Here is a 24,138-nt window from a genome sequence, read left to right as displayed (position 1 = left end):
ACATCATTTTCTCCGTGTACGGTGTTCGGTAAAATGCGACAAACCCACTTACGTCCCACACTCGGTTAAATTGTTGACAGCTGTCTGTCGTTCTCTTCGACGATATCGCTTTCAGAAAAGGCAGAAAAGCAACAAAAGAAAATTGCATCAAAATTATTGTATTTTAAAAGTTTACTGTACTGCAATTTGTTTTATCAGTTTTATTGAAAAGTTCGCAGTTTAACCTTCGTTAGAAGTACTAATTTGTGAGGTGAAAAACTATGCGAATAATAGTACAAATCGTTAGCTGATTGGTCGACAGCCGAAGACTTCAACTCGCATTGTTCCATATTTCGGGAAAATATGAGGTAATTTTTGCATTGCTACAAAACAATTAGAAAAGGGGCTTGAGGAGCAACATTTCCGTAGGTTTAATCAGAAAAAAATCTTAAGCAATCGAAGTAACGGAACCTCGGACCTGTTTACAGTTTTCCGATACCAAAACTGGCATCAGTTTTCAGCTGCTCTGATTTTCCCGATTTGTAATCTAATTATCGCAATCCGCGCATCGAACAATATGCTCTTTGCGTTATCACTTTCTATTATAATAATACGCCTTTCATTTACCAGTGGAGTTGGTTCGCATCGACGATCGTTTCTTTCTGGCCAGTGCAGAAAACATATTCATCTACATTTATCACTTCCACTTCATATACAGCTGCAATTCCTCTAGATGCATCTCGTCTAGAAAAGGAATGCAAAAATGCTTATGAGTCCATAATCCTATCGGATAAAAAATGCTGATGCAGCAAACGATTTTATTTGTTGTTTGGACAATGATTATTTATGTTAGTTTTGTTCGTCCATTAATTACGCCACAAAAAAGTAGGGCACAATATTGTTTTTAATGATTGAATCATTTAGTTACCAGAAAACGTACTTTATAGAACTTAATTTATGGCCAACGCTGGAAATGTATGTGTTAGAAATCAATAGTTTTTATTTAAACATAATTGAACATGCAGATCTGGGTTCAAAAACCTACAGGAGACGTTCGATGTTTTTCAAGGAATTTCTACAGACATTCCTACAGGATACTATCCAGGGTCTCGTTAATTTCTTTCTCAACAATGTTATTGGTAATTTGTTCAGGAACTCCATTAGAAGTTAGGAAGTTTTTTTAGGTATGTTTGCAAGAGTTCATTATATGATTTGCCTTAATTTTTTTTTTGGGGAACTTCTCAAATAATTTAAAAAAAATACTCACTGGATTTTTTTCTGAAAAAAAATCTTCGATAAAATCATTGGGAAACCTTTCAAATAAGGCTGAAAAACTTCCTGAAGGCAACCTAGGTTCAATCTCTGGAACTGGAATACTTTCAAAAGGTCTCCTGAAAGAAATTTCTGGTTAAAATCCTAAAGAAATCCTAAACGGCAATTTTAGAAGAAATTCTGAAAAACAGTAAAGTATAAACTGCACATAAACGCATAATTGTCCCATGTGTAGAGGAAATCCAGCAAACATGGGACTGACATGCGTTTAAGGGCAGTAAACTCCTGGTAATTTGTAGAAAAACCGTTCGAGGAAATATTAAAGAAATTCTTGGTAAAATATTGAAGTAACTAGCTTTCCCGACGTGGCTAGCCACGTGCTACAAAATTTTAAACCGAAATACTATGTATAATCTTTCAAATCGCATGATTTTGATGACCGCTAAATCGCCTAAATTTATGCTCTGGTTATACACCATCGAGCACATGGCTTCAAGGCTGTTTAGTGCTCTAATTTGAAATAAGTGTAACCTTATATGCTGTTGTAGTGTTTCTTCTGTTGTGAAATATTTCAAAAGTCCCAGAATATTCTACGAGTTAGAGTAGAATCTTACCAAAAATTCTAGCATATTTTCCTGAATAGCAGTTGCAGTGTAGTATGATTCATTGTCATTTTTTAAAATCAAAGTTGTGGAATATGAATGTTTTTGAAAACTGTTCTAAGGGATCATCATAGTATTAAGCATAACATTTTGCTTTAAGTATGCAACCATTAGTCGAAATCGAGTTCTGGAGCATCGACTAATGGAGGCTTCACTGAAAATTAATAAAACTCGAATATTTGGCGCACATTCATCTCATTCATACTTATCTTGTTCTTACATATGTCAAACTCGTTTTTGAACTTAGGTTGGAGCTGGAGAAACCCTTATCACATTTTCAACTTCAGCTCGATTCAAGTTCGACTGCATTACAATTTGCTGGATGTTGATTTGTTTACGTTTTAGTCACTGACCAAATGATGCAGAGCTCGAGAATATTCTACGAATTAAAATGAACAAAGTTCCAGAGAACTTCAGAATATTCTGAAAAAATCAAATAGCTATTGAAGTGCTATACAAATTGCAATTGTAATGTTCTAATATTAAAATTCACCGTTGTAGTGCTCTTAAATTGCTGTTGTAGTGCTCAATGAAACTTTTCGATGGAACATTTCACAGCGTTACTGACAGACAGACAACTCTGGGATTTTATATTGAAGTAATTTCTTAATTTATTCTTAAAAAATCCAGGATCAGTTCCTAATGGTTTCTTGAATGATTATCATCAATGAATTTCTTAAAAAAAGTACTTAAATCAAGAGAGATAGTGGCGATAGTGGCCTATCTGACAAATCAATAACGATGAGAAAATAATCAATGAAATTCTCATGTGCAATTTTTGATCTCAATTGGGATTCATTCATAAATTTCATAAAGCCAAAAATGGCATTTTTTACACCCACCCACCACATCGTAACGCTTTTTGTATGAATATTTTACAAATTTTGTATAACCCGTAACACACATCTCCTACAATTTTCTTAGCTATTTTGTACTCAAAAAATCTTAGGCGGCATCCACAAATTACGTAACGCTCTAGGGGGAGGGGGCGAGTACACGCAAAAAAATTGTGCGGTAAAAACTACCATTTTAGGGGGTTAACTTAAGCGCTCGCACCAGCAATTTTCAGCAGACCAGAAATGCGCTTGATTTTACCATGTCTGTAGTTGGAATCAGATTGTTGTAAATTATTTCTGTCAAATGTACCAGTAATGCGGTTGGGTGTACCGTAAACATAGTAATTTGGTCTGAATTTCCATGGTAGTTTTAAGAATGGGCGTAGTCAGCTAAAATAGTTATTCTTACCACAGAATTTTTTCCCGTGTAGGCTCAAGCGTTACGGCTCACACAAAAATTTGAAATTTTTCATACAAAAAGCGTTACGAAGAAAAAAAAATTCAAATTTTTGCGTTACATAATAAATGGACGCTACCTTATAAGGTTTCGCTTTAAACGTACTCAAGAATGCCAGTATCGCCCAATGTTATGAGCCTGTAATCGATATTATTTTCAGTATCGCCTATTACTTTTACGCCGTGTTTACATTCTGGCTTCAATTCTAGACAGATTCGCGAATTAGGCGAAACTGCAAAATGTACACAATTTAAGAAACTATAGCGGTAAAATGGTGGCTTGATTGTCTATTAACTGCACTTGAACTTTTCCCCTTTCGATAATTTAACTATTCAAAAAACGCAAATTTGTAGAAGACGAGACTTCACCTCATGCAAAACCACACACTGTATTGATTACGCCTGTGTTTTTGTTTATCAAAGTGGTGGGCGCATCTGAAATCGAAATCAAAACACGGCGAGAGTAAACGGCGACACTGCAAACAAAGAATAAACAAGGCGTACATGGCGGGCTTAATTGAAACCAGAATGAAAACACGGCGCAAAAGTAATAGGCGACACTGAAAATAATATCGATTACAGGCTCATAACATTGGGCGATACTGGCATTCTTGAGTGCGTTTAAGGCGAAACCTTATACTATTTTTTTATTACGAAAAAGCTAGGAAAATTGAAGGAGATGTGTGTGGTATTGATGAGGATTTTGAAACTAGATTCATGAAATGTGTATTAAAGTGAAATAGTTAAAGTTGGAGTATATTTTCTCCAATTGGGATTAAAAATTGCACATGAAAATTTCATTGGTTATTTTCTCATTGTTATTGATTTGTCAGATAGGCCCTTATCGCGAATCCCTCTCGAATTCTAGAAAGATTCGCGAATCAGGCGAAACTGATAAAATGTACACAATTGAAGAAAATATAGCGTTGAAATTGTAGCTCGATTGTCTATTCACTGCACTTGAACTTTTCCCCTATTGATAATTTAACTATTCAAAAAACGCAAATTTGTAGAAGACGAAACTTCACCTCATGCCAAACCACACACTTTATTGATTACGCCTGTGTTTTTGTTTATCAAAGTGATGGGCGCATCTGAAATCTATATCAAAACACGGCGAGAGTAAACGGCGACACTGCAAACAAAAAATAAACAAGGCGTACATGGCGGGCTTAATTGAAACCAGAATGTAAACACGGCGCAAAAGTAATAGGCGACACTGAAAATAATATCGATTACAGGCTCATAACATTGGGCGATACAGGCATCCTTGAGTGCATTTGAGGCGAAACCTTATAATATATTTTTTAGTACGAAATAGCTAGGGAAATTGTAGGAGATGTGTGTGGTATTGATGAGGATTTTAAAACTAGGTTTATGAAATGTGTATTAAAGTGGAAAGGTTAAAGTTTGACTATATTTTTTCCAATTGGGATTAAAAATTGCACATGAGAATTTCATTGGTTATTTTCTCATTGTTATTGATTTGTCAGATAGGCCCTTATCGCGAATCCCTCTCGAATTAAGCCCACCATGTTCGCATTGTTTATTTTTTGTTTGCAGTGTCGCCGTTTACTATCGCCGCTATCGCCGTGTTTTGATTTCGATTTCAGATGCGCCTATCACTTTGATGAACAAAAACATAGGCGTACTCAATGAAGTGTGTTGTTTTGCATGAGGTGAAGTTTCATCTTCTACAAATTTCCGGTTTTCTAATATTTAAATTATCGGTAGGGGAAAGGTAAATGCAGTGAATAGACAATGAATACTCAGAAACACGGGAAGTCGCAGAATTACTAAGGTTTATGCATTAATGACTATTTTCTGTCTCCCTCTCTTTCATTCTGCAGGGAATTTTATTCCAATAGGGTCCTAAAGCCCTGTCCCAATTTTAGTGCAAAATGCTTAAGTTTAGGCCAAGAACACATGTTTACTCAATATTTTAACTAGCTTACCCAGCGTGGCTTGCCACGCTCGCACAAAATTTGAAAGCAGAAAGCTATGCATAATCCTTCAAAGATTGATAATGTTTATGTTTAACTGCAAAATGACAATATGAACTAATGAATTTCTCTGTTCATAACTGTAAAAGTGCTCTATAAATAATAGGCTGAGAAATACACTTCGTCCCAGTGGAGCTGTAACGTTAGAAATAGAGAATAATGATTATAATTTTATTCAACATCACCCGACATTGACATGCATGATACTAATGACCGCAAAATCGCCTAAATTTATACTCTGACCACAATCTATTGAGCACGTGACCTTAATGCTGTTGTAATGTTCTTATTTGGAATAATAACAGCTGTAATGCTGTTGTAGTGTTTCTTCAGCTGTGAAACATTTCGAAAATTCCAGAACATTTTATGAATTAGAGAAAATAACATTCTCGAATAGTCTACTGGATAGCTGTTGCAAAGTTCCATAATATATTGTTGTCTTTCAAAATCACAGTTGTAATGACGCTTGAAAATATCGACTCATAGAACAGGAATGCTTTAGAAAGCTGTTATGGGGGACCATCATAGTAACCATGAAATTTTGTTTTAGTTTCACTGTAGATAGAATAAGAACTCGATTTGGCGAACAATAATCTGATTCATGTGTATATTGCTTTCCCACATGCCAAACTCGTGTATTAAAGTTGAAACTGTTGAAACCCCCTTCTGAATCACATATTTAACCCCAACCACATATTTAACCCCAACCCAATCCAAGATCGAACTACATTTTGCTTAGAGGTGGCTAATTTACGATTTGATCACCGAACAACACGTTTAATCGAAGCTTTTCTATGCAACATGATTTTTTCGAAAAATAAGCATATATTGATTATGATAGCACAAAATTGATTTTGCAGCATCACTGAAAATTAAACATAGATATATTAATCCAGAAAATGAAAACAAAAACTTTGAAAAATTCAAGAAAATTCTACGAATGAAGAAGAAATCTCGCGTAACTTTTCAAAACGTCCTAAGTAACAAATGTAAACAAATCGAGATTATCATTACAAAGCATTCGTTGTGAACCACTTAATATCACATTGAAACACTCGTATTGATACATACACAAGTAATTAATCTGTTAAAAGCTTGACGAAATAACCAAAGTACAAATCAGCCTGGCTTTTAATCAATTGTTACTTTGGACCTTTGATCAGAAAATCAGCCATAGGTCCTAAGTAACGCAATAAATAAAAACAATGCTAAAAAGTTACATAGGACATTTTCAAATAGTAATTTTTGACGACGTTCGGTGCGTTCAGAATCCGCTCCGGTGTATTCGGAATGATGCGGAAACCGTTCTTCGTGAACATTGGCGTTTTCACCAAGCAGACACATTTGGGTGAGCTCATGTGCCGTTCCGGTGATTCCGGTCCAAATCCACTAGTTGGTGATATCACTTACCTTGATCACAGCACTTCCGACAAAATATTGATGCGCTCGGTATTCTTGGGGCTTGGATTCGTTCCGTTCTGCTGCTCCTGTCCTTCCTCCAGCTTCCGCCCATCGGTGTCTTTCTTGGCATCGTACTGCTTCACCATGACCCAGATCAAAATCCGTTGTCGCTCGGTTCGGAATGAATCTGTCCCCGCCGGAAAGTTTCTATTGGCTGGGCGTTTGCGATTTACCTGCCTTCTTGTTGCTGGATCCACCTCCGGGTTTCTAACTCGGGGTCTTCCCGCTAAGTGTCCCGGACGGAACCGTTTGCTAGCCGTTCGAAAAGCTCAGTTTAAATGTGATATAGCGGTTATTTGAGCGGGAAAAATTGCTGAAATAATTGCAGTAACATGCTCTTTCGTGTTATTAAATAAAAACAAGATTTCATTAAACATTTTAGGACCCTATTTGTCAATTCGCCTGGGTTGAAGCATCGCTAAGATTCAACCCAGGCGAAATGACATTTAGTGTTGAAATTCACAGTAGAATGAAAGAGAGGCAGATAAAAAATAGTCATGCATAAACTTTAGTAATTCTTCGACAACCCGTGTTTCTGAGTGAAGCTACAATTTCAACGCTATATTTTCTTATAACCGTTTGTCAGTTTCGCCCAGATCGCGAATCTTTCTAGAAATAATATGAATACCTGGAAGAAATTTTGAGCATGTGTATTGATGATCGTACAATTTGCAGTTTCTACTCCGAGATTGACCAGAATAATCGAAATTACACAAGGAATCAACAGTCGGAGCTTCAGTGTACAATTTCAAGAACCATAATCCGGGGTAACATTGATCAGTTTTTGGGATATTTCTTAAATTTTTCATTTGAAAATGCTAATGTCGCAAGTTTTATATCTTTAAAACAAGTACTGGCACCCACCGCTCGTAACTGTATACTGTATTTTGGTTTTCAAAAGATTTAAGTATGTTTAAATAAATTTTTTAAATGTTTTATTTTTATTTAGCTGATGTGGAGTAACATTGATCACCCATGTAAACAACGTTCGGTAATATTGAAAATACTGTTACTTACTTAAATCATGGCCCCTGAAGCCAAATATGAAGACCAAACTCTTACAAGTCACTTACTTTTTGAGTTATTTTAAAAATAAAATCACTTCAAACCGCGCAATATGCCTAAAGGTAGGCAATTTCCTAAGGAAATTTTGCATTCTTAATAGTAATTCATTAATGTTTCTAATTGAATAAACTTATGAAAGATTTGACAACGGAATCGTTTTCAACGATGCCATTTTAAGTAACAATCGCATTTTCCTTGATCATACCATTTGCAGAACTCGTGTGAGACTTAAATCTTCAGTAGTGCCATCCATAATGATAAAAATCATTGATTCAAAAAGTTGAAAAATTTACGCATGAACAAAACGCAATTTTCGCAAAAACTTCAATTTTCTTCAGCTTATGAATGTAAGAAAGAGAAGCACCATTCATAATTTTAAAATATTTCATCAATAAATGATGATTCAAACTTATTACGAGAAGGATCATACCGATCAATGTTACCCCGCTGATCAATGTTACCCCGGATTACGGAATTCCAAATATCAAAGTCAATAACGGCGCCGGCCACGTCCTTATGGCCATCTGGGAAGTGAAGGATTGTTAGTGTGACTTCCATTGTTACTAAAGACCGACTATACCTCTGCACCTTCTTCATGGTTGTCACGGGAAGAAGGATTAAGAAGCTACACAATCTGAACGCACCTTGATGCGCTGCGATTGCGATGCGATTCGTGTAACCTCAATTTAAAAAATTATCGATTTTAATGGTCTTTTTTCTCTTCTCGCTTTGGCGCAGTTTTTTAGTTAACATCTAAACAGATAACACTGAATCAACAATTTCACGCCACAATACTCGGTTCGTGGTGTGACCGTTTTCCCTTTTAGCGTGGGAGGCAAGTCAACGGAAACGCTTTAGATTCAGTAATCGTGCTTATACTAAACTCATTGACCGAGATAAGTCCCAAAATGGTCAATCGGGTGGTGTCCCACCTGTATACTCAAATGTTTGCTCTCCGGCTAGCCTCTCGAATGGATTGAGGTGTGCTAGCAGCCGATAGGCCAATACGTCATAATCAAGCAAAAGTAAACGAACTCAATTACAAATGTGGCGAAAATAGGGACTAATGTTGCTTAATTGATAACTAGTAACTCATAATCAACTTAACTCTATTTGCTGCTTTATACATACGGTTACACGCTTCTACCCGCTACATCGATTTCACCGCTTACTGCTAACGACGATCGGTGGGGGCCCCTTGCTGCACCTTCGATGTCACACCGACTGATGTTTCGCCCTTTAGCAAGAGGGTTTGACTGCTCTGTTCCATGGATGCACTTTCTCTCGGCTCAAAATGTCATGCAACAACCAATTGTCGCAAGTCCGACTGCACTACACCGACGTGACACTGATGCACGTCACGCCTTTTTTTCCGACTCAACCAATGCACTCGTGTGACACTATCTCCTACGAGGTCGCAAGCCTTTGTTGCATGCCTCTCTCGCGAACCTCGATCGTATGGTGTATACGACACCGTTTCAGATGTGTGCGACACCGATGCACTTCTGCGCGATATGCGGTTTGCGAATGGGCGTTGCTGTGGAGACGCGGAGCGTGGACAGCCGGGTGCCTGGCTACGAGCTAGGGTTCCTTTCGGGTCTGTGGGACGCTTCAGGCTGCAAATAAAAGGCCTTCTATTGAAGGAGCATCACGTCAGGTTAGATACTCTCTGTTGAACAACTTTCCACAATGGATTTACCTGTTGAAGGCCTTATTATTGTCTCGTGTACTTCGAGATTGCTAAACGTTGATCATGCAGGCAGACTGGAACTGAAATTGGTTTCATGAGTACCAGTGAAGCTAATGATGGACATGATAGTACCTGGTTCTGCTTATAGGCCTTGGAGACTATTGCACCCTGGTGCATCCGATACACCGAGATCGAAGAGGCGTCTTGTACTGTCCAGGGTATCGCGTTGCGCGAATGGGTCATGCGAAAGAACTGTGGGACTTGTGAGCATATGGAGGCATGATTTTTCTAGATTCATTTTACCTTATGGCGAAGGATGGCGAGATGAACTCCGGCCGAATCAGCACATGGTTGGCATGAGGTTGTTCGTCTGTGCAAATGATTTGTCGCTATTAGTGCTGCTATAAGGATCGGATTCACATCAATTACCTTTCGTAACTGGATAATCGTGCACTTATCACTTCGCAGGACGATCTTTAGCTGATAGAAACTTTTATAATTTCATGCACTAATTAGCTTGCACCGGCAAAACCCAACCATTCGCCAGGTCTATAGAAAGCATTCTGGCTATTCTATTGTCCACTTTCGAGTTTTGCAATACTACACAATACAATGTGCCTTGGTGAGAGAGTGTGTGCTCGCTTGGGAGGCATAGCAATCGGTTGATTCAGTGTGCGAGAGGGATTGGACGCTGTGATGTCTGATGATCTACGTTTATTGCTGACCGGTATGCACTCAAAAAAAACTTTTACAATTTTGTCGGCATAATCTCAAAATTTGGTAACAGTGGTCGCATCTCTCCATCCTCGGTTCTGCCCCACATTCGCCAAATCGATACGCACTTGATCCGCCCACCTAGCTCGTTGCGCTCCACGCCTTCTTGTACCAACCGGATCCGAAGCGAACACCATCTTTGCAGGGTTGCTGTCCGGTATTCTTGCAACAAGCCCTGCCCATCGTATCCTTCCAGCTTTGGCCATCTTCTGGATAGTGGGATCGCAGTAGAGTTGGGCGAGCTCGTTATTCATCCTTAGTCGCCACACACTGTTTTCCTGCACACCGCCAAAGATAGTCCTAAGCACTCGACGTTTGAAGACTCCAAGTGCTTCCAAACCCTCCTCGAGAATAGTCCACGTTTCATGCCCGTAGAGAACTACCGTCCTTATGAGCGTTTTGTACATGGTACATTTGGTGCGAGTGTGAATCTCTTTTGAACGCAGCTTCTTGTGACGGCCATAGCCATAGCCATTGATGATGCGCCTCCGTATTTCACGGCTAACGTTATTGTCAGCCGTCAGCTAGGATTCAAGGTAGACGAACTCGTCGACCACCTCGAACGTATCCCCGTCTATCGTAACAGCTCTGTTGTGCTCGGGCCCCAGCCCAGCTCAACACCTTCTATTGAAAAACAGGCACGCAAGTTCATCACATTGTCATAGTCCCCGGCGGGATCCAAACGAACTAAAGTGTTCGCTTGAAACCTTCACCAATTTTGCACACTTTCCATCATCGCTCTTATCAGTCTCGTGAGCAGTGTTGACCAGACTCATTTCCCCGAAATTCGAATTGTGAAGCCATGAACTGTTATAACTGTGCGTTGTATTCCTGAGATGGAGGGGGAGGTGGTTGGGCTTGAGTGTTGCACATGGGATCTGACAGTTTCGATCTCGGTGGGCCGCAATTCAAGTTTCGGTGAAATGATTCGCACTCACTCACTCACTCATTTCATTTCACCGAAACTTGAATTGTGGCGCCCTGGGATCAAAATTGATCGATTTTGTGTGCAGTACTCAAGCTTAACCAACTGCTTTTCTATCTTAGGAGGATAGAGCATGGTTGTAGTAGTTCGTGGCTTCGTAGTTCGGAAAATGTTATTTTCGGGGAAATGAGTCTGAGCAACACTGCTCGTGAGCTTCTCGAGAAAGCTGTTCTCGTCCATGATTTTCCATAGCTCTATGCGGTCGATGTTATCGTATGTCGTCTTGAAATCGATGAAAAAGTGATGCGTTTAGACCTGGTATTCACGACATTTCTGGTAGTTTTGACATATAATAAAGATCTGGTCCGTTGTCGAGCGGCCGTCAACGAAGCCGGCTTGATAACTTCCCACGAACTCGTTTACTACAGGTGACAGACAACGTAAGATGATCTTGGATAATACTTTGTAGGCCGCATTTAGAATGGTGATCGCTAGAAAGCCCTCACAATCTAAATTATCGCCTTTTCGGTAGATGGGACATATTACCCCTTCCTTCCACGCCTCCGGTAGCAGTGACCATGGACCAATGCACGAGTTCACTCGTTGACATTTGAGCGGTGCCGTGTTATTTACGTGACCATGGCAACGAGGTAATTTGGCACCGCTCAAACGTCAAATTAGTGAACTTGTGCATTGGTCCATTGAAACAAGTGAATATGGCACCGCTCAAATGTCAAATGTTTGATCACAGTGCGCTGATCATCTATCTCATGGCAACCACTTTCGTCGTCAATTTTTATTTCGGTGATCTTTTCTTCGTTATCAATATAGTTGCCGTGTGTCTGTTCGAAAAACTAAACATGAACACGGAAGCGATAAAATGAACATTGGTGAACGCTCACAGAACATGAGCGACATGAGCATTCAAAATGCATCTCTGGTATGCGTGAGCTCTCGATGAAGTTGAGAGATTTATAGTTCCACGTAACGTGCTTCCAATCGCTAGTCCCTTTACGTTGCTGTGGTCTTCGCCGATGGTCCCGGTTCGTATTCTGTCGTTGATTATTCGTTGCTCGATTATTACGGCTGGCTTGCAGGGCCTGAAACCAACCCCTTAAATTTCTGGAGGACCATTCCCCCTAAATGTTCGGAGAGCCATAGAGTAAAGACGCTGCAGATTTGCAGAAGCAGATTGTCACAGATAAACAGTGCTAGAAAGAGCTTCATTGACATATTTTTGAGACTAATACTTATTAAACTGGGCCTTCCTTAGCCGAGTGGTTAGAGTCCGCGGCTGCAAAGCTGACGGTGTCTGGGTTCTATTCCCGGTCGGATCAAGATCTTTTCGTAAAGGAAATTTCCTTGACTTCCCTGGGCATAGAGTAGAAAGCTGGCATAGGGGTCAACAAAACATATCATGTGACGGCTCATTCTTAATGTCTTGTCGTAAATAGGTGAACTGTAGACTCAAAGTGGATATTTGACCACAGTGGCCACTTTTGGGACCACCGGATGTCGCCGAGGGAACCTTCTTCTTGGCATTACTTCCTCACTGGCACAGAGCCTGCTTCTTAGCTTAGTGTTCTTATGAGCACTTCCACAGTTGTTAACTGAGAGCTTTCTATGCCAAAGTTACCATTTTCGCGTTCGTATATCGTGCCCAGGGAAGTCAAGGAAATTTCCATTACGAAAAGATCATGGACCGCCCGGGATTCGAACCCAGGCACCTTCAGCATGGCTTTGCTTTGTAGCCGTGGACTCTAACCACTCGGCTAATGAAGGCTCCTGTCATTGGAGTCAATTGTGTTTAAACAACAAAACATATCGTGCTCATTTTTCATGGTCTGTCATCAAAATGGTAACTCAAAGTGAACATTTAATTAGAGTGATCTTTTTTGGGACCACCGGATGTCCCCGAGAGAGCCTGTGATTGTGGACAATTGTGTGTGAACGCCAAAAAATATCATGCGATGGATCATTTTTCTTGTCTTGTCATAATGAGGATAATTATAGGCTCGAAGTGGATATTCGAGTGCACTGCCCACTAGTGTGGGACAAAATTTAGATTCTCGCTCCAGTCCACTTTTTGGATTCCATTTATGTCCCATAACAACTGTGCAAAATTTCAGCTCGATCGGAGAAACTATATTTTAGCGCCAGCCGTTCAAAGCTTGTATGGGATTTACTATGGTAAAACTTACTTTTGCAAAGAAAAATCGCCACAGGTCGCCCATTGACCTCTATAAAAATTCTGAACACGGACCTCGATAGGTATTTTTACGATGAAGAATATTGCCGAAGACCGCAAAGCAATCCGACGCTTGTGAAAAAAGTTATTCAATGAAAACCTATTGGCAGGGCGGAGTTGATTAACTCGTAAAGGAATAACAATAATAACAAAATCGGGCAAAATTACCGAATAGTCTACGCTTTATAACTTTTTTCACAAGCATCGGATTGCTATGCGGTCTTCAGCAATGTTGTTCATCGTAGAAATACCTATCGAGATCTGTGTTCAGAATTTTATAGAGTATAATGGGTGACCGCTGGCGATTTTTATTTGCAAAAGTAAGTTTTCCCATAGTAAATCTCATACAAACTTTGAACGGCTGGCGCTAAAATATAGTTTCTCCGAACGAGCTGAAATTTTGCACAGTTGTTATGGGACCTAAATGCAATCCAAAAAGTAGACTGGAGTAAGAATCTATTTTTTCATATAATTGTGTCCCAGGCTAGTGCCCACTCTTGGAACCACCGGATTTCCACAATGGAACCTGCGTTTGGGGACACTTATGTTTTCACGGCAAAACATACCGAGTTACTACTCTTTCTTCATTCTTGCCAGGAAAGGGTAACTGTAGAGATTCAAAGTGCATATTTAACAATAGTGGCCACTTCTGGGATAACCGGATGTCCTCAAGGAAACAGCGTCGCTGAGTCAATGGCTTCTCATTAAATAAGTGCTAGATCAACATTTCCTTCCCCTATCCCAAGTTACGGTAAAGATGGGCGTGGCCAGGAATAGCAATATCTATGCTTTTGGTAATATTGTTCGTGATTGGGTTTACTCCCCATCTCCATCCAATCTACGACGTATACCGTAATACCGGATGTCCTCAAAGGAACATGGGATTGGAAAAAGTATAGGTTTATAGCGTAACAATACATAAAGAATAAGATGTCGCGCGATATGTTTCGGCGTTCACACACAATCATTCCTAATATGGCAGGTTTACGCAGGAACTTCAGGTGATCCCAAAAGTGGCCATTCTAGGTAAGAGATTCCTCTTTTTAACTCTTACTTTCCCATGGTAGCTCCACAGACGGGGTTGGTGATCTCATGACTACCGCTTCTGCTTCATAAGCAGTAGGTCATGGGTTCAATCTCAGGCCCATCCCTTTCCTCGTACTTTGTAGTTGTATATCTCTCATTTGCTTCTATCTTCCATTCTAAATCTATCACACTCAAACTATTCGTTCATAGCAAACGCTAGAATCAGAGACGGACAAGAAACCGTTTCCCTAACGCTTCCATTCTTCTACGCGCATGCCTTTCCTTACGCCTGATTCATAGGCAGTCTGCTAACCACAAAAGCAAACCTCTCTGCCAATCCATACACTCCCGCATGAACTGGCGTAGATGCAGTGGTATATATGGTCTACGTGGGAGCCAGTATAATGCATCATTAATTTCTCCTTCCTTCCCTACATTGGTCTGCATTCTCACGTGGCAGGCACCATTGTCGCCTAAAAATAGAAGATCACCAGCACTTATACACTGAGGATGCCTGTTAGTCCCAAGCAGTCATTCGGTTGATTCCTTGTGTAAGTGCAGCTGATCTGGCGATACTGGAGTAGCATCCACGGGCGGCCAATCAAGCTCAAGCTCAAGCTTATTTTCCCATGGTAGTTCCAGAGTTCCTAAATGCCTACTTTTGTCGAATGTTACAAGCATCCATCCAAAAGTTAATTAAATATTTCAATCAGTGTTGCATTTGAACGCGTTCAGTTTGCGTTCCAGTTCAAACCTTTAAACGAGTGATCAAGTAGGCTTGAACAATGAGCAGTTCAAAAATTTGAACCCGTGCCAGCTTAAAAACTGAACGTGAAATGAAAACTGTCTTCATGGCAAATACACGACATATTTGAATGCGGAAGTTTAGCAAAAATGTTAGGAAACTTTAATGGTTCCATATATTTGTAATACCATGAACTCAATATGTTCTTATGTAGTTTTTTTTTATGGTTTTCAGCTGCGTTGTGCATTTTGAAGTGAACGGGTAGAATCTTGCACGAGAGTTCAACGCTTACTAAGTTCTCGTGCAAAATTAGAACGCGTTCAGTTCACTTTTGCCTCGCGTTTAGTTAAAAATGCATCACTGATTTCAATATTAAAACTATTAATAAACAACCATTTTACTATTGAAAAACAACTAGAATGTTTTAAAGCGATTTCGAAAAATTTAGCCCATTTACAAAAAAAGGGGTAAAACCGTTTCAATATAATGTGCTTGAACAAACAATGTTGTAAATGGGCTACATTTTTTGAATCCAGTAAAAAAATGTTGTTTTTCAAAAGTAAATTGATTGTTCATCAATAGTTTTACTATTGAAACTGTTAGTTGACTCTTGATTTGATCTGATGAGTATGGATTTATATTCTAGTAACTACAGCATTGTATTCATATGATTCTGTTTGTCTCAAGTTCGTCGAATATCAATGAAGCTCTGGAGCTACCATGGAAAATAGAGGGTTAAGGTGAAGATACATCGAAGCCAAACCTCAAATTTTCAAGAGCACAAATGTAGAGAACGAAATTGCCGTTCAAGCTGAAAACATAATCGGTTGAATTGATTAACTCATTACGCGTGGTAAAGTTGGATAAATTATGGGTGAAATTATGAAAAAAAAAATTCGTGCTCGGCTGGGATTTGAACCCAGGACTCTTGTATGCTAGACGAGCGCTTTACCAACTAAGCTACCGAGTCGCTTGGTGACCCAATAACTTGGATGGTTACGTTACAAGTTTCGAATTCAAATTCCCACAGATCATCGATTGATCATTACCAGCGAGTGACCAATCGATTAAGTTTTCAGCTCAAACCGTATGTATGACCATTGCTGAGTATGTAAGAATGTAATAGTTTATAATTTAAACGAAATAAACAGGTTTAGATGTAAGGTAGATAGTTAAAAAGTATAAGATTAGACTTGCAAATCTGGGTATCATACACCTGCATTGGATACATAAATCAATTATGCTTTCCTGAAAAAATGTACAATTTAATGAAATTGATGTTATCTCTTATTACAGAAAATGTTCGACCGACCAAGATGTCGTGATTGGAGTCCACTATCGACTCAACAACTCCGCCTGCGAAGTTTGATACAAATCTCCGGGCACAACATCGTTTGTGACCATCCCAAATGTACCGTATATTTTACTCTACATACGACTACAATGTCGGCCCCATTCTACACCAGCGAAAAACTAGATATCCATAATAACATTATATGGCCGGAGATAAACTGTCCGATGACGGTAAAGTCTTCGTTGCGCTGCGTTTGTGTCCGAGTGTGGCAACATAACACCCAAAGCCAGGAAGAGGCCAGTAGTCCGGAGAGTGAGGACAAACTTCTGTTTCTCTGGGGAATTTATTTCTCTGGATTAGTTCCGTTGGCGCGACGAAGCGAGAAGCGACTCAAAGAGAATACCTTAGTTTTTCAAATGCATGGTGGCTATTTTACGTCGGCTGAGTACATTTTGGATGGTGAAGAACAGAACCGCTCAACGACGGTTCCTACAGCTAAAACACCAACAGCCGTCACCGATAGCACCCATTTAGGCTTACTTCCCAATAACAACAATGATCCGCTCTGTGATAATAGCAGTAGTTCTCCTAGTTGGTATTCTCCTAGTAGTGCATTGAACATGGAATGTAAAATGTCCAAAATTGGCAGCGGCATATCCTCATTGTCCTTTGGACCTCAGTTGCGCTCCAACTCTCCAGACGAACAATCGCTTTTCATGATTAGGACAACTGTAAGCCCAACACCAACTGAAGTTGAGACAAACTTAAAAATTCGATACCTTCTAATGGAATTCTTCAAATCCGAAGTTAGACCTAGCTACAACATCCAACGGCTACTCGCAGTACAAGAACGACAACGCAGGATACGATACGAAAGCGAGAGTGCAAAAGAATTGACCGATCGTATCTGCATGAAAAGTGCGTATTGTCTCAACTTGGAACTATTTTCCGATAAGCAGTTGGTTTACCGCTCCTCCATTAGCACCCACCAAAATCGAAGTGGCATGGGCAAGCAGTTAAGCCGTTTGCTCTACCAGGAAAAGGAACCCCTAAAGCCAGAGATACTTCTTAAAGCGCAAGAACTACGTCGGCAAATCGAGCGGGCTCGATTTCGGTGCCGAATTTTAACACAGGAAAAAGAACGCATACGGGGTAACATTCGACAGCTGCAACAAAAGTTGACCCAAATGATCGACAACAACATCGAAACCGAATCGACTCTGATGGAAAACTACCGGAATTATGGCAAGGAAAAGGAGATTTTGTACCAGCAGAAGCTCGCCTATGCCAACGAGAAGGAGTGCTATCGCGATCTAAGGGACAAGGTGTTGATTGCACGACATCGGCTATTGAGAGGGCTGAACGAAATCTACTGTATAAAGAAGGTATGTAGCCAAAGCGTTTTAAATTAGAGGAATATAATTCACGGATTTTAATTGAAATTTGTAAACTGAAATCTGTGCACATTAGGAATAGTCCACACTTTATCATGCATTTTAGCATTATTCAGGAGATAATTCTTGCACACACACATATCTAATCTAAATCTAATTTCCACATGGCACAGTTATGTTTTTATAAACGTTAAGGATGGGGAGTTGGTCAATTGGTCAATCGAAGGGGTTTTCGTCATGAAAGCTTGTCTGGTTCTCTAGAGTTGTACTCTTGAGGGGTTGATGTTTGACTTCAAAGACCTTGAGCGACAAAAAATCATGTCAGGTTCAAACGTTGGTAAATGTTTTGTGCACAGTAATGCTAAAAAAAAAGTTTAAACCCTATGGATTCAGAAACTAAAATACTATATTTAAAAGACTCAAACGCAAAGGGTATTACAAAACTAAGAAAGCTTTACGTCTTTACAGGGCTGCGACTGAGTACATTAAAAATATGATATTAAAGACCTGTTGCCTTAAAAAAAGAGACCTTAAAATAATAAAAAAGGGCGAAAAGAGATCAAACAGGAAGCAAGAAAACAAAACGAATCCTAATAAAAGCCAGGAAATACGACATTGATTTTGATTCTTTATACCATCAGAGCAGATATTTCTTTATGATCTAAAACTTTTTTAGTGAATCCCTCGTATTACTGTAAGGGTATTTTCTTGATATTCTATTCAAACTTCATGTATGACTTCGAAAAATTCTAAAGGTGTACATTAAGCTATTATTTCTCAAGGAATTTCTCCACGAATATTCCTGGGTAAATTATCTAATAATTGTGCTCAGCATGCCTCAAGAATTCTGCCTGGATTTTCCCAAGGAGTACCACAAAAAAGGAATTTCTCCAAAAAAGATTTCAGAAATCATACAAATTTCTCCGAAAATTCTTTGAGAAATTTTCCAAGGAAGCCCTAGTTCCTCCAAGATTTTATCCATTGATGCCTCCATGGATTTCCCTTGGACATTCTCCAAGATTCCTGGACAGTACATCTCCTAAAATTCAATCAATAACTTCTCCAGAAACGTCGCCAGGAGTTTTTAGGGATTTTCAATGGAATTGTTTTTCAAAATTTATATAAGATTTCAACTAGATATTTATCTGAAGATACTTTCAGCAAATGTTCCAGAAATTCCTTCTAAGATTTCTACAGAAATTCCTCCACAACTTCTATGAGAATTTAAGTAAATCTTGAAAGCTTTTATTTTCAGGAATTCTTTCAGGAATGTTTCCAGAGAAATGTCAAGATAAAACCTGTGTAAGTTTTGAAGTCATCTTTAATGAACAAGGACCTCTGAAAGAACTCCTGGACTTACGAAAAAGTTTTAGAAGATTGCATAGATAATTTGCTTAATAATCGAAAAAAAATCTATCGAATCTCCGGATGGCATTTCTCAGGATTTTCTAAAGGAATTTATTGAAAAAACGTTGGACAGAATCTCGAAAAAAATTGTGCATAAATGATTGCAGAAATTATTAGCAAAATTGCTGTTGTATTAACTGGTGTAAAAACTTTTGAAGATTACATGGGAATATTTTAAGAAACATTTTTAGACATATTTGTAAAAACTACGTGGGTAATATTTGGATTTAATTCTGGAGAAATTCCTAGAAAAAAAATGTTCCTAAAACCCCTCAAGGAATTCATGAGACCCTGGTAGGGAACGTGGATGAATTCTTGAAGGAATTCACATGAACAGGTGGAGGAATTCTTGTAGGATTTTTCAAAAAAAAACAGTAAGTTTTTTTTTCAAAAACTGCTGGAGGAATTGGCAGACAAATCTCTAAAAGAATGGCAGGAAAGATCCCTCCAGGAGACCCTGAAAGTATTCTAAAACCATGAAAAACCTGATTGTGTCTTCCATTCTCCATAAGAACAAGTGAAGAATAAATGTCCCACCCAGTTTTTTTGTGCGTTGTACATGTCCTGCCTGTCCTACCCGCTTCCCGCGCCACTGATGGTACTCAATCGACTTAATAGATACTCAACAAAATTGTTTGACCTAGTATTTCGTGACATTTTGCAGCATTATTTGCATTAGTGTGTCAAGTCCGTACCTGGGAGGGAGAAACCAATACAAAATTTCTGTACGTCATAGTGAGTCGGGATTCCGCTGTCACGAACTGTCACTGTGAGCCCAGATCTCAAACATTGGACTAACATGGAAAAAGCGCGTAACTGATTAAAACACATTTTCGTATTTCATCAAAAGTGACAAAAATTGAATGAAAATGCAAGTAATGTCACGTGAGCACCTTTCAACTGATTGAATATAAAGCATTGAAAAACGCATCGTTTTACTTTTTCCAATGAAAATTAATATTTGGTGCATAGAAAACTGTGGCCCTTTTTCCATGTTTGTCAGGAAAGATCGAAAGTACACAACAAAAGAAAACTAGCGGTTTTCCCCAAGCCTGCCTTGATTGTTGTTGGCAAGCTGGTGTTATCTTGCAGTTCAAACAAACGTTGTTCTATATTTCGTGTGTAGTATCGGTGCCACCCTCCCAGGTCCGTACACTCAAAAAAATCCAAACGTCATTGTTACGTGAAAACATACGTGATTTTTTTCCATCGCACTTTTCACGTAGCTCTTACGTAAATCATAGGTAGCCCAGAATGAACGCATGAACTTTGGAAGTTCGTCCATTCCACCGTCACTAAACGTAAGAGCTACGTGGATTTTCCGGTGGCCTTTACGATGCGTTTCAATAGGACCTAGATGGTTTTGCATTTAATTTAACTGTAATAAAGACCAATCTTACTTCTAATAGGCTTTGGAAGAAAACTAATTCCCAATTGGAAAATGTAAACAAAATTAAAATATTATGATAATTTTATTGTCAATCTGAGCATTTTGAATCCTGTTTCTCCAATTTTGTGAGTTTGGTCTGTCGTGTTGTCGCCTTCGCGTGCTATAATTGATAGAGGTTATAAATCACGTATAAAATATGAAGTAATGCAGGGATTCTTCGGTATTCAAAGCATATTTACCTTGAAATCAATCTTACACAGTGTTTAAAGCAGCAGCAGCTTCTGAAGTTCTTCAAAAATCAAGCGGGCGCCATCTTAGGATTTTAGCTCAACACCGAATGTACGTACACTATGCAGATGTCAAAATGAACTTAGGCACCTACGTGAATTCCACGTAAGTGCGATAGGTAACCTCAGTAAACATTACCGAGTCACTATTTGGTGGTTATGAATGGTTTAGTGATCTTTATCTTAGTCAGGTGAAGTGGAGGTAAAATGAACTTGGAATGATCTACGTGATTTTTCACGTAGCAATGACGTTTGGATTTTTTTGAGTGTACCATTTACCTAAAACGCAACCCCATCCTATAATTTCTCTTCTTGGCATTTGCGTGGTCGCCATATACTATTCAGCCATTATTCTTCCTATCATCGGCTTTGGATTGTATTGCCTCACCAAAAGCTGCAAAATGAAAATGAAAAAAAAAAATCAACTTATATAGCTCATCCCAAATACAAATTTGTCGAAGAATGATTCAAATTTAATTTCCATATTAACTTTAACCCCTCTACCGGCAGCTTCATTATTCACCGCTAAAAAGTATTCAAATCGCGATAACTTTTGTGTTTCTCGATATTTTTGCACCATTTTTTCACAAGACCTAAAAAAACTCTTCTAGAATAAGAATTCGCGTCGATATTAATCATTGGTGATCTAGTTTTGAAGATATTCCGATGTTCCTTGGGGGATCGACATTTTCCATATAAAATGTCTTTGCGGCCATTTTCTTTTTGGTATTTATCAAATAAAAAAGGTGTACATTACAATTCCAGTTAATAAGGGGCTACTCTGGAAAAATCATACAAATCGGTTCAGTATTCTTGGAGAAATCTGAAAATTACGATATGAGGTTTTTTAGTGTTTTCAAGATCTATATTTTTCCAGTGAGGTACCAGAAACATAAATGCTCATTACTCAAAGACGGTTACACCAAATTGCTTCATTTTTCCACAACATACTCGCATTAATGTATCATTCCGAGGAGTGAATATCCGAATACGATAAAAATTCTGTAGCCTGAGATATTTACGTATATCATGACTACGCGTCGCCCCCCAAGTCTACACTCATAGTGTCCAGCCACTCAAAGGTTGTTTGAATTACAAAAATAAAAGTAAAAGGAAAGAAGTGTTTTGAAACAAAATCTAAAACAAATAATTTTTGAATAAGAGATTATGCCGACATTGACAGTGACGAACCATCAACAGTTTGTTGAAATATCACATTCACGTCCAACCATTATAACGATAAAAAGTGTAACCATATATATTTTACAGGTTTGAAATAAAAGCTTGAAACGAGCTCACCAGTTGATTCTTTATCCATGACTGAACAGTCACAATAAACTTTCAGCTGCACTTAACGCATTAGACTAACTGAGAAAAAATCACTCTACGCGGAAAACAGACGCGGGAAAAATAACACCTTTGCTTTTCACGCAAAACGCTCTGCTCGGCAAAACGCGCACAAATCGGAAGAACAAAATTAAAACTACCGAGCCACAAAACCGACTCGTTTGCTCGGGTCATATCAAAGAAGGAGCGCAAATCGAAAGCCTTGAATTTTGGATAAATTTTTAGTGTAGATTAGGGGATTGGGCCGTGGCCCTGTACGCACCATACTTTGTGTACTTTTCATTGAATCCTGGAAAGAGAACTTCGGTTTAATTTTTAACGTATATTTATAGTATGTAATTTTCCGCATACTCCTAAACAACCCTTTCGCGTTTTACCGCTGACTACCAACATAACTTATCTATAAGATGAGTTTATTATTAATTTTATAAATTGTATTACCAAAATATAATTTCAGAACAACAATGGAACGTGTACAATTAACGATATCGCTCTACCAAATGCCGAGTCGTATACTGACGCAACTCCAGCGCTGGCGCTAAGTGTTGCCTTGGGCTATGTTGCACATGCTGTGATGATGTGTTCTTCAATACTGAATATTCCACTAAGGTATGTAGTTTCCTTCATCTTGCCAGAAACTCCTATCTGATTCCATCCGTCGCTTTGCAGAAATCCCATCAAATACGAAGGATCTCGATCGAAGATGATCGACTGCATTAAACTTCTGCCAACGACTGACCGAGAGTACGTCTCATATAATTAAGTATTTATTAGTTGGTCAGAATCTAACTCTTCATCGTTTCTTATAGGTTCCCACTCTATAGTCGGTCGGGCCCCCCAACCAACGCTTTGCTGTACGCTGTGTTCCTCCTCAACCAGAACATTTCCCAGTTGAAGTACTACCTATGCTTAAGTCGTGGAGATCCACGTGCAACGTTGGCAAACCTGTACGACATTCTTAATGTTCCATCGATCAACGTGTTGAGCCGCAGCATCGAGGAACCCTTTCAAGCTGTCCAAACGAACATATCCGGCTCATCATCGGTAGACCTGGACGTGCCGGATGCTTTCAACCAGCTGTCGGTCACTGATTTGAAAGAAACCAAATCTTTATCTAGGTAAGTACCTGTTTCCAATTGCCAGTTTGTTACAACTGTAGTTTTTTACATTGCAGGATATCCCGATCTGTCGATACGTACAGCAATTCAAGTCGAGACGATGAAAAAAGGAACGGAAAATTCGCTTCGGATCCCATTTTAGCCCAGGGACAACTGCAAGTGACCGGTTTCGAAAGGAAGAAAAATATTTAAATCGGCTGCTCCGGGGTTGGTAAAATATAGTTTGACGAGTTTGAATTCAATTTTCTGTGTATATCACGTAGGAAAACGTTGGCGAATTTATTTATCGGACTTATTTATTGAAAATTGTGCATTCAAAATCCTCTGTTAAATATGTAGTCGTGTTAGCTCTAGTGGGACATTTGAATATAAGTAGTTCGAACAATAACTTTACATATTCACTTTTTATATATGGCGTTGATGACCTTTTCCATTTATATATTTATTTTATTTATTTAGGTTTACATCAACAGACTATGTATAGTCTCAATGATATTAAAAAATACATAGTATATAACAAAACAATCGTGACAAAACATTGAATATAAAAAATTCCGCAGTTACTTCTTCTTGACATTACGTCCCAACTGGGACAAAGCCTGCTTCTTAGCTTAGTAATCTTATGAGTAGGGTAAGACGAAGAAGGTTAACGATACCATTCAACAGCTCAAGAGCAACATGACCGCTGGCAAGGATGGTATCGGAGCCGAACTCATCAAGATGGGCCCGGCGAGGCTGGCCGCTTGTCTGCATCGGCTA

The 24,138-nt window shown here is 39.0% G+C and overlaps 1 protein-coding gene and 1 long non-coding RNA gene across 2 annotated transcripts; one reads left to right on the top strand and one right to left on the bottom strand.

Annotated features, from left to right (window-relative positions):
* The first annotated feature begins 78 nt into the window (after positions 1-78).
* Positions 79-23,772, top strand: LOC5571730 (UV radiation resistance-associated gene protein). Its single transcript, XM_001659832.2, has 6 exons — positions 79-347; positions 16,439-17,821; positions 22,719-22,870; positions 22,931-23,005; positions 23,071-23,379; positions 23,436-23,772. The coding sequence occupies exons 2-6, from the start codon at positions 16,442-16,444 to the stop codon at positions 23,569-23,571; spliced, it is 2,052 nt and encodes a 683-aa protein (XP_001659882.2). The 5' UTR covers positions 79-347; positions 16,439-16,441; the 3' UTR covers positions 23,572-23,772.
* Positions 8,950-10,140, bottom strand: LOC110676583. Its single transcript, XR_002500535.1, has 3 exons — positions 9,557-10,140; positions 9,434-9,504; positions 8,950-9,368 (listed from the first exon to the last, which is right to left on the bottom strand). It is a non-coding gene; the product is annotated as an uncharacterized LOC110676583 (long non-coding RNA).
* Positions 23,773-24,138: the final 366 nt, after the last annotated feature.

This window comes from Aedes aegypti, chromosome 2, assembly GCF_002204515.2.
Source record: "Aedes aegypti strain LVP_AGWG chromosome 2, AaegL5.0 Primary Assembly, whole genome shotgun sequence".
NCBI lineage: Eukaryota > Metazoa > Arthropoda > Insecta > Diptera > Culicidae > Aedes > Aedes aegypti.
Note: the sequence above shows the minus strand (reverse complement) of the source record. Positions and strands in the feature narration are given on the sequence as shown.